Source organism: Rutilus rutilus, assembly GCF_951802725.1.
Source record: "Rutilus rutilus genome assembly, chromosome: 13".
NCBI classification, from domain to species: Eukaryota; Metazoa; Chordata; class Actinopteri; order Cypriniformes; family Leuciscidae; genus Rutilus; species Rutilus rutilus.
Window position 1 is genome coordinate 32,680,938 of NC_140218.1, and position 17,868 is coordinate 32,698,805.

The following is a 17,868-nucleotide window of genomic DNA, read 5'->3' on the forward strand; positions in this document are numbered from 1 at the left end:
CAAATGTGTTTTTTAAAAAGTAGTATTATTTTATACAGAAATAAATTATTTATAATTCAGATGAGAATAAAGTTAAAGTTACTTAAAATTTTAAGGAAACAAATATATTGATCTGAAATATAGCAAATTAATTTTAAATTCATTCAGGTTACCAAACATATCTCAAGGTCTTTTGAATAAAGGCTGGCAGTCTTTCATTATCAGCTGTTGTTGTGGACTATATACTGGAGAAGTATTTGTTCTCCATTTGAGTGAGATGTTTTTATGTGGCTAATTGAGCAAAGTGCTTCCATTATATTTTATTATTATTAATATTAGTTCAAGAATAAAATAAAAATATCGGATTGATATCGGTATCGGCAAATAGCCAAAGCTGCGGCATCGGTATCGGTATCGGAAGTGAAAAAGTGGTATCGGGACATCCCTAATAGTAGTAGTAATAATAATAAATTATTAAATTATAAATTAATAAATAAGTTTAATAAAAAAAATATATATATATATATGAAGAGTTCAGATCCAAAAGCCTCTAAGTGCCATCTGAAATTTTCTTCTAGAATGATCATTTTTATAAAGCTAGTATATTTAGGTTAAGTGATTTCACTTAAATGACAATTAATAGGTAATTTGCATTGCCATTTAAGTGAAATTATTGAACTTAAATATACGAGCTTGATAAAAATGATCATTCAGAATCTTTAAAGTGCTTGACCATCATCTTCATCTGACTAAATGTTGGCCTTATTTGGAGATCTGGCCATAGATTGCTATTTACGCCTGAAGCGGGGAATCTGAGTCGAACCATTGAAATAATGCCAGTCAACAAACCGGGGTCCAGGACATTCCAGAGCCCAGATCCTGGGTCTAATCATCTGGACTTGATTGGATTACATGGCTTTTCCTGAACACAAGTTCACATGAGCCACGACTAATCAGAGGGACCTCATACAGCAACTCCAAACACACACACCCTTACTCTCTCTCTCTCTGTGTGTTTCTCAGATGTGGCGGTGCAGTTGCCAGATAAGAAGTCCATCATCATGTATGTGACCTCACTCTTCGCTGTGTTCCCCAATGACATCACACTGGATGACATCAGAGAGGTGGAGACGCTGCCCCGACGCTATAAGGTGGAGCACGATGAGGGACATGCTGTGAGTGCACTGGGCACCCAAACACACACATGTGCTTACTCAAGGCAGGACATCAGTTAAACATATGAGATCGGGTTCGCATCATGGGCCAAAATTGTTGTAATCGAGTGTTCAGGCCCATTTGAAGAAGTTTTTAAGGTTCTCTTGATGTTTGCAGTTGGTTTTAAGGTGGATTTAAGGGCCGATTGGTGTAAAGGCACGTTGTTCACACCAAGAAGAATAACTTTACATCTGTATGTTAGTACTGCTCATTTATCATATTTATAGCTAAAAAAATGCAGAACAGTGTCTGTCAACTGAAAGCTGATGTGACCAGACATGGAAGACTTTGTTGATTATGTTGGGGGCGCTTTTATTTTCACACCTTGCAATCCGATGCTTGTAGACATTAGCGTAAGTCCTCTTATTACTGGAACTGTAAGTGACTCAGAAACCACAAAGACCTTCATGCATTTGTCTAGTGACTCTGTGTTTATAAACCCAGGCTAATATCGAGGGTCCCGATGGCAAATGGGAAGTATGATTTTTAACAGATGGGCACAGCTGTTCAGATGAGCACATAGTAATGAAGTGTTGTACACAGCGGAGTTCGAGATATATTTAACTCCGCCACCTGCTTATTCAGCTCAGTGTGAACACTAGAGGAAATCCTCTTGACTTTATACAGCTGGAGGTGCTCAGAAAATGCACAAGATGCAAAACATTGCAATGGCGGTTGAAAAGAGGTTGTTTCTCTGGTGTTTTCTGATGAGGAAGTGCCTGTGGAAAACGGGCATCACACTCTCATGCCAACACATAGGCCTAACTCTGCTTTCCTTTTCTCGCTCTCTCTCGCGCACTCTCTTTCTTCCTCTCTGCTTTCTGCTGTCACTGGTAAGAGTGAGTCACACAGTCGTCCAGCATATATAGTGTGCTGTATTGTAACACGTTGTCAGAGAAGGGTGGACGGTTATCGTTACTTGCATAGCTGTATACAAGTGCTATTAAAAAGTAGCATGCCATGTTTTAAGCACATACACCATAGTAAAATCATGCTTTTATGGACATTTTCATGGTAATTCCATGTTTATAGGACATGCACCATAGTAAAACCATGCTTTTGTGGACATTTATCATGGTAATGCCATGTTTATAGGACATGTACCATAGTAAAACCATGCTTTTGTGGACACTTATCATGTTAATGTCTTGTTTTTAGGGCATGTACCATATTAATATCATGCATTTATGGACATTTTCATGTTAATGTCTTGTTTTTAGGGCATGTACCATAGTAATATCATGCATTTATGGACATTTTCATGGCAATGTCATGTTTATAGGACATGTACCATAGTAATATCAGGCTTTTATGGACATTTTCATGGTAATGTCATGTTTATAGGACATGTACCATAGTAATATCATGCATTTATGGACATTTTCATGGTAATGTCATGTTTATAGGACATGTACCATAGTAATATCATGCATTTATCGACATTTTCATGGTAATGCCATGTTTATAGGATATGTACCATAGTAAAATCATGCTTTTGTGGACATTTATCATGGTAATGCCATGTTTATAGGACATGTACCATAGTAAAATCATGCTTTTGTGGACATTTATCATGGTAATGCCATGTTTATAGGACATGTACCATAGTAAAACCATTCTTTTGTGGACACTTATCATGTTAATGTCTTGTTTTTAGGGCATTTACCATAGTAATATCATGCTTTTATGGACATTTATCATGGTAATGTCATGTTTTTAGGGCATTTACCATAGTAATATCATGCTTTTATGGACATTTGTCATGGTAATGTCATGTTTTTAGGACATGTACCATAGTAATATCATGCATTTATGGACATTTTCATGGTAATGTCATGTTTATAGGACATGTACCATAGTAATATCATGCATTTATCGACATTTTCATGGTAATGCCATGTTTATAGGATATGTACCATAGTAAAATCATGCTTTTGTGGACATTTATCATGGTAATGCCATGTTTATAGGACATGTACCATAGTAAAATCATGCTTTTGTGGACATTTATCATGGTAATGCCATGTTTATAGGATATGTACCATTGTAAAATCATGCTTTTGTGGACATTTATCATGGTAATGCCATGTTTATAGGACATGTACCATAGTAAAATCATGCTTTTGTGGACATTTATCATGGTAATGCCATGTTTATAGGACATGTACCATAGTAAAACCATTCTTTTGTGGACACTTATCATGTTAATGTCTTGTTTTTAGGGCATTTACCATAGTAATATCATGCTTTTATGGACATTTGTCATGGTAATGTCATGTTTTTAGGACATGTACCATAGAAATATCATGCTTTTGTGGACACTTATCATGGTAATGCCATGTTTATAGGACATGTACCATAGAAATATCATGCATTTATGGACATTTTCATGGTAATGTCTTGTTTTTAGGACATGTACCATAGTAAAACCATGCTTTTGTGGACACTTATCATGTTAATGTCTTGTTTTTAGGACATGTACCATAGTAATATCATGCTTTTATGGACATTTATCATGTTAAAGCCATGTTTTTAGGGCATGTACCATAGTAATACTATCATGCTTTCATAGACATTTATCATGGTTATGCCAGTTTTTAGGGCATGTCTGACAGGCTGCAGTAATAAACCTTTAATGCCTTTAATAACCGAAATGAGCTGCTTGTCTGACCACTCAAACTGGATTGCTTGCATTTGCTTCTGAATGACTCTGTGGAGAAAGTTTTGTAGATCTCTGAAGTCAGTTGACGAATGAATCATGACAGATAGTTTTCTCTTTAACCTCAAGCCTAACAATAGACTTAAACCAAGACTTGTGTTCACAGCCGAGTGTTATGCTATTAGAATGTTTTGACACAAGTCAGTTTGGATGATAATTTAGGGATTCACACCCACAGTCAAATGCTCTTGTCACTCTCAAAACAATAATCATTAATCCAGAATAATCAATGGTTAAATGCCTCACACTGTTGATCTCTCCTCTCTGCATCTGTGCAGGGTTGACGCTGTAGGGCGTTTGGGTGGTTCTGCATTCGTCAAACCACAAATGTTTCAATGCTGCTTATTGCAGCTTTGCTTCACCGCCCTCCATGCACACACACTGCACACACTCTTGCAGTCGATCAGAAAGAACAAAGTCTCATCCCGCATGTGGGATGAAGTTGGGAATTCCAGCGGAATATTTTCATCAGATGACCTTTTCCTCCAGACGAGGGCCGTTCTCTGTGCATTTATACAAGGAACAAAGCCTTGTTTGAGGACTCAGTTGCTCCTATTAGCACAGTTTAAATGTTCTTTCAGCTCTGGTCAAATTAATGTTGACTGTTTTTCTTTGTTCAGATGAGATCCAGTCTTTTGAAATGGTGAACTCTTCTACCAAACGAATGATGTTCAGTCTCATCGGTCAACATCTCTATTAAGTTCTACAAACAGCCCTAAATGAAAATGTTCTGGAGTTGATTATTATTAGTCACAGTTTTTTTTTACCAGCAGAAAAGCACCCAAAATGGCATGACAATGCCATGCTTTTTCTCTACTTAATCCATGGTAATACCATATTCTTTGACTTCTACTATGGCAATGCCATGTGTTTTGGATATGATACCATGTTCTTGACCATCTATCATGACAATGCCTTTTTCTTGCACTGTGATAATACCATGTTTTTATCCCTTTTTGCACTCTGGTAATACCATGTTTTTTAACATCTATCATGACAATGCCATGCTTGTATATTTGAACCATGGCAATTGCACAATGCTTTTTTGTATTATATGGTAACATGGCAATACCCTGTTATTGACATCTATCATGACAATTCCCTGCTTTTTTTGGTAATGGTAACACCTTGTTTTTGACTTGTACCATGGTAATACCATGTTTTGTTCATGTCATACTCCTTAGGGCAGTGTTGCTTTTCTAAGATCGGAACAGAGTTATCAGTCCAAGCTTATTATATGTAATCTCTCTTATCTTTCCCACTGTTGTGATGTTCCCCAGAGTTCCCGGGTGTGGTGCCGTTTGGTTTCCCCAATGTCAGATTTCAGATGTGACGGGTTCATTACCTGATTCCGTCTCTTTTATTATACAGCACAATGGCTTCTGTTTCCATCGGACTCACGATTAGTGTTTCACTCTTATCAATGAGCTGTGGCATTTCTGGCTTGGGTGTGATGTGGAACGTAGGTCGCCGGTTTTAGAAAAGCTGTCAAATTTTAAGGCGTGGGACATAAACATCTGAGAATGTGGATGATATCCCATGACCGGCCCTGTTTTGTGTTCAGCTGAGGACACGTGCCAATGGCGGTATTGTCTGCGTGAGAAGGTGTGGCGATTGGCTGAGAGATAGTGTGGTTCAGACTCTTGAACTTCAGTAATGATTTTTCCCATAAGTGATTCTCTTGTGTGTGTGTTCAATGGTAGCATGAAAGGTCATCTCACAACAGATGCTGGAGTGAATCTCAGTAAACACACCCAGGACAAAATTCCACCCTCTAAAAAATAAACTATTTTTACATTTAGAAGGAGTGTCAACTGAACATGTATTTGAAATTATGTCCATTTTAAGAAGTTTTTACATGTGCAGAAACGGGGGTGGGTGAGGAGTTTTAGCACCTTCAAGGACATGGTCCTGTTTACAGCTGGTATTAAGATGTGTTTCGGTCGATCGGATCACAAGTTGACGACTCTAAATACAGGTGAAAACGGGTCTAAAACGTTTGAGCTCGTCCACTTTCAATTGCTTTCGTAGTGTGAACGCTCGTGTGGACGAATGTGTTCAAACAGACACAAAAGACCGCCTACTCTCCGCTTACTGAACTAATGCGTGAACATTATGAGAAGCGCTCTAGATAGACGGGGTTTAAACTTGGGCTGAAGACCTAAGTTTGGTTTAAAGACGAGAAGTTTGGTTCTCTCACCATTCCTGATCTCTAACACACACTCACAGCGTTCGGCTGGTCTTGCAGAAACTAAAGCTGATGCTCTCCGTGTGTTTTCCATCATCTCCGGTCGTGTTCATATAACAATTGTATGAAAAAAACCCCAAAAACATCCATTTACCTGTCCATAGACCCTCCCCTCGAAGAAATCAGGACAGAAGTGGTTGAAAGTGGACAAAAGAGACGATTAAAACACCAGCTGTAAACGGGAATGTGTCTCTCGTCCACTTGTGATCCGATCGACCCAAACTCATCTGAATACCAGGTGTAAACAGGGCCTGTGATGTTTAAATCTTCAGTCTGATGCCATTGGTCCTTTAAAGTCTCCTTCACTACAGCTTTCAGATTCATTAATGCCTACGCACATTCATATATGACATCATTTCCCACATGTCATCGGTTCTCATGTGTGTGACACCTGTCACAGCGTTCGAACGCTTTACACACGAGTGCAAACACATTCAGTAAGTCACAGAGACATACGTGGAACATTCAACGGAAAAGTCAATCCTCCTGAATTATTAGTTAACGCTCTGTTTAACGTTATATAGGTTTCTCGAGGTGAAGGTGTGTGTGTGTGTGTGTGTTGCTGTGCAGGGATTGGCTGGAGAGCCGGAGGAGGTGAGCAGCACGAGGACCGAGACCGAGACCGAGGTGAATCTGGACACGTATCAGATGACTCTGGAGGAGGTGCTCACCTGGCTGCTGTCGGCCGAAGACACGCTGCACATGCAGGACGACGTGTCCGACGACGTGGAGGAGGTCAAAGACCAGTTCCACACACACGAGGTACACGCTCAGATCGCTTTAAACTCACTCACAGAAGAGCTGCGGCAGAGATGGAGACTTCCAGTGAATAATGATTTAAAGCATGGCCTGTTTCCCAGGATTATTACTGTATTATTCCACAATTGCCATTATCTCATGGTTATTTAATGTTTAATATTTAATATATATATATATATATATATATATATATATATATATATATATATATATATATATATATATATATATATATATAAGAATATTTGATATACCATCACTGTGATTTTATTTTTTTTAAATGGTTTCAATCCTCATCTTCTGCAGTATTCACTTTTTCACGCTCTTCTCTCCGACAGAATTAACGCTCATCGCAGTGTGTTTTTAATCAAGTAATTATATAGTTATGCTTTATTTTTACGTTTGCAGAATTTCCAACATTTTTGTGGACAGACGATTACAGCATTTCACTGGATTTGTAATTAAGTCTCACAGAAACTTAAAAGGCTTCCCTGCCGTTTTCCACCAAAATAAAAGCTCAAGGGTTTAACTCTTGCAAGTAAATTATAATTATTGTTATAATTATTGTTATGAAATACTAGTTTTTTTTGTATTAAAATAGTAATATTTTTTCTGAATATAAATTCAGAAATGTAATGAAATGCAATGCTCCTTATATTTTTCTGTCTTAGAAATACAGAATTAAAATAAGAATAATATCAATAATTCTTAATATTATTATTATATAATTCCAACCAAAAGAGTTTCATTTGAAGAGAAAATCTGTATAATGTATAATGCGAATTTTAATGCATTAATTATGCCTTGTAATGCTCCTTATAATGCATTGTGTGTCTCATGAATAATTGTAACCACAGTTATAATACATATTAATACAACTTTAGAAAGTATAATGCATTAAAACACGACAAACAATCAATTTCAGACGTAACGAGGAATCTGTGAATGTTAAAATGCATTTTACCTTTGGTTACAATTGTTTATGAAAAGATATAATGCATTATTATAACGTACATTATCAATACTTTGCATTATACATAAAGGATTTAAGTAAAGCGTTACCGGAAATGCATTGGTTATGGTCAAAAGTAAATTAATTTGATGTTTAAATTGAATGCTTTTAATGTTTTTCCATGTGTTATCAAAAATGGTATCGAATATATCAATATTTTTCAAGATATTTCATGGTGACAGTGTTTCAGTGATGAAGACTGTGGTCATCCCGCGCACCCCTGCTCTCTCTCCTGAAGCGTTAGCGTGTCCCGTCTTCAGATGCTCTCCGAGAACATGATCCCAACATGCCAGGAATGTGAGGAATTCTGTGAGGCAGGGAGACATTTGACAGACAGCAGAGCCAGTGCACATAAACTGATAGAGAGAGAGAGAGCTTTACATTCCTCTCAGAAAGTGAGCGCCAACATGAGGCATTGACGCAAAAACAAAAGCAAGGCAAATACGGGTGTGCAGATCCTCTGAGCAATGGGCTTTTCTGGAAGCTTGAGCTTGTTTGTCTCTGCACTATGCTCCCACTTTAACCATCAAACTCTGACTTTTTTTTTTGCTGTATTGAGAAAGTGTTGTTTCTACACTTTCGAACCAATCGTGTCATAACTGGGGTGTTGCTAGTAGTTTGATTTGGCTCTGTTTGTTCTGATGTTGCAATGGCCGTTATCGTGGTGATTTCCACTGGGACCCAGATGACTAGATCAGATGATAGATCAGAGGAGACTTGTGTGTTTGATCTAATACTGAAGCACACGTGACGCTCCTGGTGTTTTCAGCGTCTGCGGTCTCTCTGTGTGAGGACAGGAACACATGAACTTCATCTCCTGAGAGTCACTTCACCAGCGTTTCATTTAAAATCCCCCTGGAGTCATTACCTTTTATCACCAAAATGACAGATTTTCATTACATTTCTGTCTTTGGTTCACTGCAGTTTTAAGGAGAAAACACTCAGCAATGATGTTGACTTATGAATTTGCACATGGTTTATCTTAAAGCATATTAAAAACGCCACATGGACATATAAACAACATTAAAAGCTTTACATTTATATAAAGGAATTTGGGAAAAAGTCAAACAAAATTCAAAGGACCCCAATTTTGGTTAAAATTGTAATAAATGATTAAATTGTTCAAATTAAATTATAACCACAAATTGTTAAAAAAAATTCAAACAGACATTTTAAAACATTAAATAAAACAAGTTAAAGGTATAAAATGCCATTAATGTATTATTAACTAATTAACAGTAGTATATCTATAAATCAATGTCAACATAGATTAATAAATAGTGTAACATTTGTCCATTGGTAATTCATGATACATTAAGCATGAACTCATTTTAGACCAGTTAGTATAATGAGCTATATCACTTGAAATAATTATTTATTTTTAAAGCAAGAAGAAGTGCCTAAAACACACTTGACTTGACCATGGTAAAGTCTCCATAAATACTCTCCCTCGTGTTGCAGTGTAAGTCGTCTGTGAAGACGGTGTGTGTTCTGTGACTGATGTGTGTTCTTGCCCTCAGGCCTTCATGATGGAGTTGACAGCTCACCAGAGCAGCGTGGGTAACGTGCTACAGGCGGGAAACCAGCTGATCGCTGAAGGCCATCTGAGTGAGGAAGAGGAGGATGAGATTCGAGAACAGATGACACTGCTCAACTCCCGCTGGGAAAACCTGCGGGTCGCCAGCATGGACCGCCAGTCCAGGTGCGGACACACACACACACACACACACACACACACACACACGTTCATAACGGACTCTTGTGTTTGAGGAGAGTGCTTGAACATGACCTCTCTCTCTCCTCCATCTTCAGGCTTCATGAGGTTCTGATGGACCTTCAGCAGCAGCAGCTCCAGCAGCTCTCCGATTGGCTGACGCACACAGAGGGGCGGATCCGGAAGATGGAGACGGAGCCAATAGCAGGAGACATGGAGGGATATCTGGCACAGATAGAGCAGCACAAAGTAAGGGATACATTTGATTTCTCTAATAAATGTAAGACTGGGTATTATTGGTAACTGTGTTATGATACACACGTTGTGATTAGTGGTTGTTATAAATCGGCCGATATTTTATTTTTTTATTTTTTATTATCGGCAATGTGTTTTGATGTGTTGGAGGGACTTTTATTTTGATTGCATGCGAGACTATTATTTTGAAATCACAGAGAACGCCGGCATCTGAGCTCTTATTCTCCATCTTCATTCGTTTGCGGTCTCTGTTTAACAATTCGGTGTAATAAATTATTAGACAGAGCATTCAAACAGAGAAAGAAAACGGTATACAAACACTGTTATAGCTTTTGCTTTTCTTTTATTAGTACTAGAAAGGTAAACGCTATCATCTATCGTCACAATTTAGCAAATATAATTCATATTAATTTTCAAATGATTTATTTCTAATTTAGTAAATATATTTTATAATATAAATGTTAAAAAAAGTGTGATATCATATATATCGGCTTTATATAAATTATTTATAATGCAGTTTATCGTCAAGTCAGAAAGCACAAGCTTTTGTATTAGATTGTGTAGAAACACTAAGTAGAAGAAATTCTGCTTTGAAACAATATACAGATAATTATAAATGTAAAAAAAACCCCGATATCGCACAATTATAAGGGGAAATCTAAGCAAATAAGAAGTCAACAATCGACATGTCATGAACAATGACTTTAACATACAGTTTTTCTGGTCTCACTTTATATTAAGTGTTTTTAACTACTGAGATTTAAATAAATAAAAATAACTTTGGCTGCATGTCACATTATTTATTACTTATCAGAGCTGTTGAAACCGAGTCCATTCAGTATTCTTCTGTTTTAAAACCAAATAATCCACATATAAGGAGTCAACAGATGCACAACAGTTGTACACACACTCTTTATCTGTACAAGCTTTTTATTCAATTGAATAAATATCATGGAAATTAAAACGAGCAAAGGACAAGTCTGATCCAACGCTTGCATTTTTCAAGATTTCTGGCTGATTTTGGGAAGAGCACCAACAAAACTCCATTAAACAGCCACTCTGGATACCTAGTACCAAATTACATGCAACATAACACCCGTTTACCATTGTTAAAGGAATTTTCCAAAGAAAGAAGAGGTTTTGTACGTGTCCGACAGTTCAGTGAGCTTTAAAGCTTGACGGACAAATGGCGGATTGGTAAAGTCAATTGATGATTGTGAGAAATAGGGAAAACAGATTGAAAGTTGTAGAAAAAGATTACTAAGAAACATTAAAAGAGAATTATGAGACAAAGTGGATATTAACTTTTATAAACTCTCCTGAAATCGCGACCTCTGGGCAATAAAACTGTCCTCAGGAGGCCTGTGTAGTTAATGAATGACTCGCATCAGAGGTCCCCGTGTGTGTGCATAACCTGTTTGCAAATAAAAGTTTTCTCCAATGTGAATTTACCATGACTGCTGAAAGGAGAAAGAGATTGAGTTGTGAGAAGAATGAATAAGCAAATCAGCACATGCCCCAGTGAACGAGGGGCAAACACGACCTCGGCATGTTTGTTCAGCTAGCGAATGAAGAGCACACACACGTTCGCTCCCACACACATGCTTATATTTAGGAGTCTCACAGTCTCATAGGAAGGGGACCACATCACCCAAGCGCTTCCACGCTATATATGGAGGCTCGTTCATGCACACTTTCATACTTGGTACAGAACCTCAAGTCAAAAATGTCATATCTACCCTGTATCTTACTACATCCTGCATTTTTACTACATATTCTGTGCAGCATGAGAACATGCCTGGGTCATATTCAACCTAACACACACACACACACACACACACACACACACACACACACACACACTCACACATAGGGGTGAAGTTGATTGGGACACATTTTTCCAGTAATGGCAAAAAGTGTCCCAATCAACCTGAATTCACTCCTATATATTCCACTTTTTTCAATGGAAATACAATAACAGTTGTCATGTTTATATGTATTTATTTAAATGCATGCATAGGAAAAAAAAGAATATTAAAATATGTATGCATTTTCTCTTTTTTTGAGAGTAAATAAAGAAAATTGATCAAACTTTAGATCTTCTTTAGACCCTAACCTTTGACCTTTGTTCACTGCACTACATCTTCAGGTGTTGCAGAATGATCTGGAGGTGGAGCAGGTAAAGGTGAACTCTCTCACGCACATGGTTGTGGTTGTGGATGAGAACAGTGGGGAGAGCGCCACTGCTGCCCTGGAGGACCAACTGCAGGTAGTGGATAAAATGCTGCATTTTTTTTGTTGTGCCAGAATTAGTGTAACTTTAAGATGGCAGTTTGGAGTGTCTGGTTAGAGCCATTATTGTCTTCAGACAATAGAAACCATTAGTTTTTATGCCAGTAGTTTTTTAACTGTCATTTGGTGTTTCTTCAGCTCTAATTTTCATGTACCAGTAGCGAAACAAAACACATAACCATATATAGTGAAACAGAATGCAAACCCTGGTCCAGACTGCTGAACACGTGCTCATTAGAAAACTGTTTCTGATCATATTTATATTTTGTGAGTTTTGCTTCAAATTGAATTATGTTATTTGACAGTACCTGCAGTGTTTGACTTGAGATCAAGGTGAAAGCTGTTTATGTCTTACAGTGAATGCAGAAAAGAATGAATCTGATAGTAAATTTCTTCTTACTGAAGTGTAGAGGTAATGAAACAAAGTTGTTTTAAGCTTCTTCCATGGGTGTACTGATAGCTCTTCTAAGGAATGAGATCTATTAATGTTGGATGCAGTGTTGAGAATTCATTGTATGCAGTGCAGCAAGAAACTTGGAGCTGAACAGACATTTGACTCTCCCAGAGGCCATAAAAGTGTGTGAAAAGTCCTACAGTGAATAACTTTCTCTCTCTTGTTTTTCCTTCTGCTCTTCACAGTCACTGGGGGAGCGCTGGGCGGCAGTGTGTCGCTGGACGGAGGAACGCTGGAACAAACTCGAGGAAATGCAGCTGGTGTGGCAGCGGCTGCTTGACGACCAGGTGAGGCCTGATACCAAAAATCCAAACTTGCACTGTTACAAATCACAAAATTGATAATGAGGCCGATAATGATCATTGATAGTTACTCGAGTTTATGGATTTTGCAAATTGAAACACAATTTAAATGTTTTCATGATCAATAATTGTTCAAGTTTGAGTACTTAAATATATGTATGTTTGTTTGCCCATCCATACATTAATTTCAATCCAGCACAAACCTGACTTTACTACAGCTGCTGGCTAAAAAATGATCAGAGGTGTGCCTCAGGGCTCTGTGTTAGGCCCGATTGTGTTGTGCTCTTATCTTGGACTTGTAATGTTCATTGAATGCATTTAAGGATCAGGTTGCTATTTTTAACAATTCAGACTGCATTCTGGGAAAGAGTGAGATTGAATTATGGCTGTTTGTGACCTGCAGATACCATTACCATTGACCCAGTACATCATTAGTGTAGAGTGCACACAATCTTCACTTGTCTAGAGCACTTCCGTCAGTTTGCAGTTACAGCAAACTGAACTGTGATGTAAATCAGAAGATTTTCTCTATGATATTACAGTAAATTAGTGTAGTTTTATGCTTGCATGCCAAAGTACTGTGTAGGGATGGGCGGTATGATTATTTTCTCTTTTTATTCGGAGCAACATATGAATGATGATGCATTTTTGCTTTGGAAAATCAACTTTTCTTTTGCTTTCAAAGTACTATTCTTATCACTTTAACTTATTTAAATGTTTTATTATTTCTATCTTTTTTGTCCACTCAGAGTTTGTTTGGATCATGGCTAGCAGAAAAGGAGAAGGCCTTGATTGAAGTTCAGACTTGTGATTTTAAAGACCCCAGTGAAATAAACGGCAGCGTCCGCAGACTAGCCGTGAGTAGACAAACATGCATGACTTTGTATTTGTAGCTTAGGTTATGATAACAATTAACATTACTCAGCTGAATTCTGCCTGGTCGATTAGAGCATCACTGTTTTCACTCTCTGAACCCCATGGCAGAGTCTTAAGGAGGACATGGCCCAGAAGCGGAGGACCCTGAGTGCTCTGTCAGATGCTGGACAGGACGTGATGGTTTTGTTAAACAGTCCAGCCGCGGCTCAGGGGATCGAGACAGACACAGACCATCTAACCCAACGCTGGGACAACCTGGTCCAAAAACTCGAGGACTGCTCCAGCCAGGTCAGATACACATCTCTCTTGTGTGTATTGTTGCACATGAGCTTTTTTATCTAACATTGATTCCAAGTGTCTGTTATGTTTCCAGGTAACCGAAGCAGTGTCTGTGACCGGGATGTCCCATGTACAGGAGAGGGTTGTCATGGAGACCATCACAACAGTAACAACACGGATGGAGCAGACCTTCACCAGCAGCGACGGAGAGCTTCCACCACCCGCCCCACCCAAAAGACGACATCTAGATACAGACGGCGAGCTCAGGAGACTGTACGACAAACAAACACACCTGACAAAAACCCTAGAAATATGAATCAGTCCCTCCAGGATTTCACACAATGACTGAATTTAATGCAAAATCAAGCAAACTCACAACTAGCGTTTTGTCTTTTTCAGTCAGATTCTGTCATTTTCGGCTGCAATAATAAAACAAAAAGGAAAAAAAATCCCGGTGTTTATCCTGCAATGGACTACAAAAAAAAAAAAAATATATATTGGACCTGCTTGACACAGGCTATCTGATGTCATTCCAGACAGTGTTTTCTGACAATTAAAATGTCACATTTCAAGCATTACAGATTAGCAGCTGTTCAGGCTAAAAATATCATAATTTATTTTCATTATGCGGTTTTGCCTGTGTTCATAATTAGCACATTATGTGAACGTTAGCATAAGCTATGCAGTGTTTGCACATCTTCTCTGTTGTTCTGCTCAGCTGTAGCACTCCCTCATGTGAACTCTGATGTGATGTGTTTGTGTTTTTTAGAGCTGAAACCGATGTTCCCAAGCTTTTGTCTCAGCTGGCTGCATGGAAATCATCTGCCGGAGCTGCTGGAGACTCGCCTGTCCTGAAGGAAAAACTACAGGTGACATACTCTGTTGACCCACACTAACATTTACTTAGTTCATATATTTGGCCTACTGAATGTTTTTGTCCCGTCTCTGTAGGTCCTGGGGGTGGAGCATGCTGAGAATGAGGCTCTGGTGAAAGAGGTGGTGGAGAATGGAGAGAAGATGATTGAACAGTTGGAGAAAGGTTGGGAATTATTATGGGTTTATTAAGATACATGATGGTTCTTGTCTTCTCCTACTGATTAAATTCACTCCATCTGTCTTTATAGAAGGTCTGTCTGCAGAGGTGGCCCGTTCTGGCCTGGACTCTGTGCGTAAGGAATGGGAGAGCTGCCAGAACCTGATCCAGGAGCTGAGGAACCGAGCTCAAGTTCTAGAGCGGGTGGCGTCGGTTCTATCAGGACTGAAGGCTGCCGATGGAGTCCTGCAGGAACAGGAGAAATGGTTGATCTCCTCAAAAGACTTTAGAGTCAAAAACAACCAGCAGGAACTCCAGACACTCAGAGACGACTGTGAGGTCAGTCAAATTCCAGGCCACTTTATGCAAGATACTGTTCTCAGATCAGATGTTAACAGAAATGTAACTGCAGAGGTGGACAGTAGTGAAGTATTTTTACTCTGCTTAAGTACATTTTTCAAGTGCCTGTACTTTATCAGTGTTTTTCTTTTACTTAACAACATTTCAAAGAATAATATCGTACTTTTTACTGCACTACGTTTAATATTGAATTTCATCCAATACTTATTTACATTGGAAATCTAGTACTTTCTTTCTTTTACTCAAGTAAAAGTAATTCACAGTTTTAGAAAGTAAGAAAGTACTAAATTTTTTATGTATTTATGTATCAAAGGAAAAACAAAATGGACCATGGACTTTTATTTATGAAACTTCATGTGCAGTAATGTACTTGAGTAAAGTAAAAATACTTTACTACTACTGTACACTCTCAAAACATAAATAAAGGTTCCAAAAAGGGGGGTTTTGCAGCAATGCAATATAATCATTTAGGGTTCCTCAAAGATCCTTTCAGTGAACAGTGCTTAAAATAACCATTTTGTCTTCATTTGAAGAACATTTATTCTTCCTGAACATTTTTTTTCCCACTCTCCACTCTTAAAAATAAAGGTTCTTTATTGGCATTGATGGTTCCATAAAGAACATCCATGGAACCTTTCCATTCCACAAAAGGTTCTTTAAAGATTATTAAAATGTGCCATTGCACACTAAACAATGGTTAACTGATCACTGAAAGGTTCTTTAGGGAACCCAAAATGGTTCTTGTGAGGCATTACAGCTAAAACTACCTTTTGAAACCTTTATTTTTAAGAGTGTAAATAACCTTTTGTAGAATGGAAGGATTCCATGAATGTCAAAGGTTGCCAATGAAGGAGCTTAGAACAACTCCGAATGCCTTATGTGATTCTGAGTTTGTTAACAGCAGATATGGATCTGTATCTGTGTTTCAGGCTCGGATAGCAGAGCTGGAAAAGCTTCAGCCGCAGGTGGAAGATCTCCGTGTTCGGACGGAGCGTCTGACCGCAGAACCCGGTGTTCCTGATACCATGAGGCCCAATGTGACGGCGCTGGCATCCCGCCACAGCTCAACCGTTCAAGAGCTCAAGACACGGCAGCAGGACATCACTACAGGTACACATCCCCAAATTACAGCCCTTGCAAAACACTCTCATGACGTTTAAAGAATGCCGCTCCAGCCTGCAATTTGAGGGAGCTTGAGATTGTGAAAATTGGTGGTTTAGCTTTTCATTCTAAGGTACAAATCAAGGAGAAATTAAATCATTTCTGGAGAAAGAACAGACTATTCCTACATGATTGCATTTAAAGGGATAGTTCACTTAAAAATGTAAATCCTGTCATCATTTACTCACCCTCAAGTTTCTCCAAACCTTGTAGGAGTTTCTTTCCTCTGCTTAACACAACATAAGATATTTTAAAGAACGTCGGAAACTAAACAGTTAATGTATCCCATTGACTTCCATAGTATTTTTATCAACTGTTGGTTAACCATATCCTTCAAAATATATATTTTTTGTGTTTAGCAGAAGAGAGAAACTCATTTCTCTTTTTCAAACTCTTTTCATTTTTAGCTGAACTATTCCTTTAAAGGAAATAGTTCAGCCAAAATGTAATCGATCGTTCACCCTCATGTTATTCCAACTCGGATGACTTTCTTTCTACTGTCAAACACAAAAGGAGAAATTTTTAAGCATGTCCAACTTGCTCTTTCCACGCTTTAAAATAGACTGTAACTGATTCTGTCAAGCTCCTAAAAAGACTAAATATTACCTCAAAAGTTAATGTAAACATCTACTTAGACGTTCAAATTGAACTGGAACCTCATCCATTTCATACACTCTGCATGGATAATAACGCCACAAAAAATAGCACAGCAGACTCAACTCACGATTGATTTCAATAGAGCCGTTAGCATGTTGCTAAGCTAAGTGCTAAGTTGCTAAGTGACTTGTCTGCATCACTTTACTGCCATTCACAGCTCCTCTCCCGTGGCCTCATGGGATAGTAAAGTGTCCATCGTATGCACACTTCAGAGTCTCACCGGTAGTAGAAGGTCATCCGGGGACTTTTCACATAGATACTGTTTTTTGAGTACTGTGAATTTGTACATACTCCACTCACATACAGTTATTTTGCTAGATAGTAAAGTAGCCATTCACCTTTTCTATAGTTTACTTTTGCATACACATACAATGAACATGCCTGAAAAATAAATTTTTAAGAGTGATTTGATCTAAAGAGATAAAATGTATCATATCATTGTCAGATTTCACTGATGATTTAAAATATCTGATTGTTTTTTGACACATAGGCTTTTATTTCCATTTAAGTGTTACTCTTGCTTTAAATGGATTTTGACGATACTCTGATAAGC

At 38.1% G+C, this 17,868-nt stretch overlaps 1 protein-coding gene across 6 annotated transcripts in view; it reads left to right on the plus strand.

Annotated features, from left to right (window-relative positions):
• utrn (utrophin) overlaps positions 1–17,868 on the plus strand; it is a gene marked incomplete at its 3' end in the record, with an annotated part of 265,554 nt that overhangs the window by 41,130 nt on the left and 206,556 nt on the right. For all 6 annotated transcript variants that reach the window (XM_084428992.1, XM_084428995.1, XM_084428993.1 and 3 more), the window contains 13 exons: positions 1,003–1,154; positions 6,732–6,923; positions 9,453–9,634; positions 9,745–9,895; positions 12,051–12,170; positions 12,833–12,934; positions 13,699–13,806; positions 13,934–14,113; positions 14,199–14,377; positions 14,874–14,973; positions 15,056–15,143; positions 15,229–15,476; positions 16,427–16,607. In XM_084428992.1, the coding sequence (XP_084285118.1) occupies positions 1,003–1,154; positions 6,732–6,923; positions 9,453–9,634; positions 9,745–9,895; positions 12,051–12,170; positions 12,833–12,934; positions 13,699–13,806; positions 13,934–14,113; positions 14,199–14,377; positions 14,874–14,973; positions 15,056–15,143; positions 15,229–15,476; positions 16,427–16,607 (1,983 nt within the window). The remainder of the gene's footprint in view (positions 1–1,002; positions 1,155–6,731; positions 6,924–9,452; positions 9,635–9,744; positions 9,896–12,050; positions 12,171–12,832; positions 12,935–13,698; positions 13,807–13,933; positions 14,114–14,198; positions 14,378–14,873; positions 14,974–15,055; positions 15,144–15,228; positions 15,477–16,426; positions 16,608–17,868) is intronic.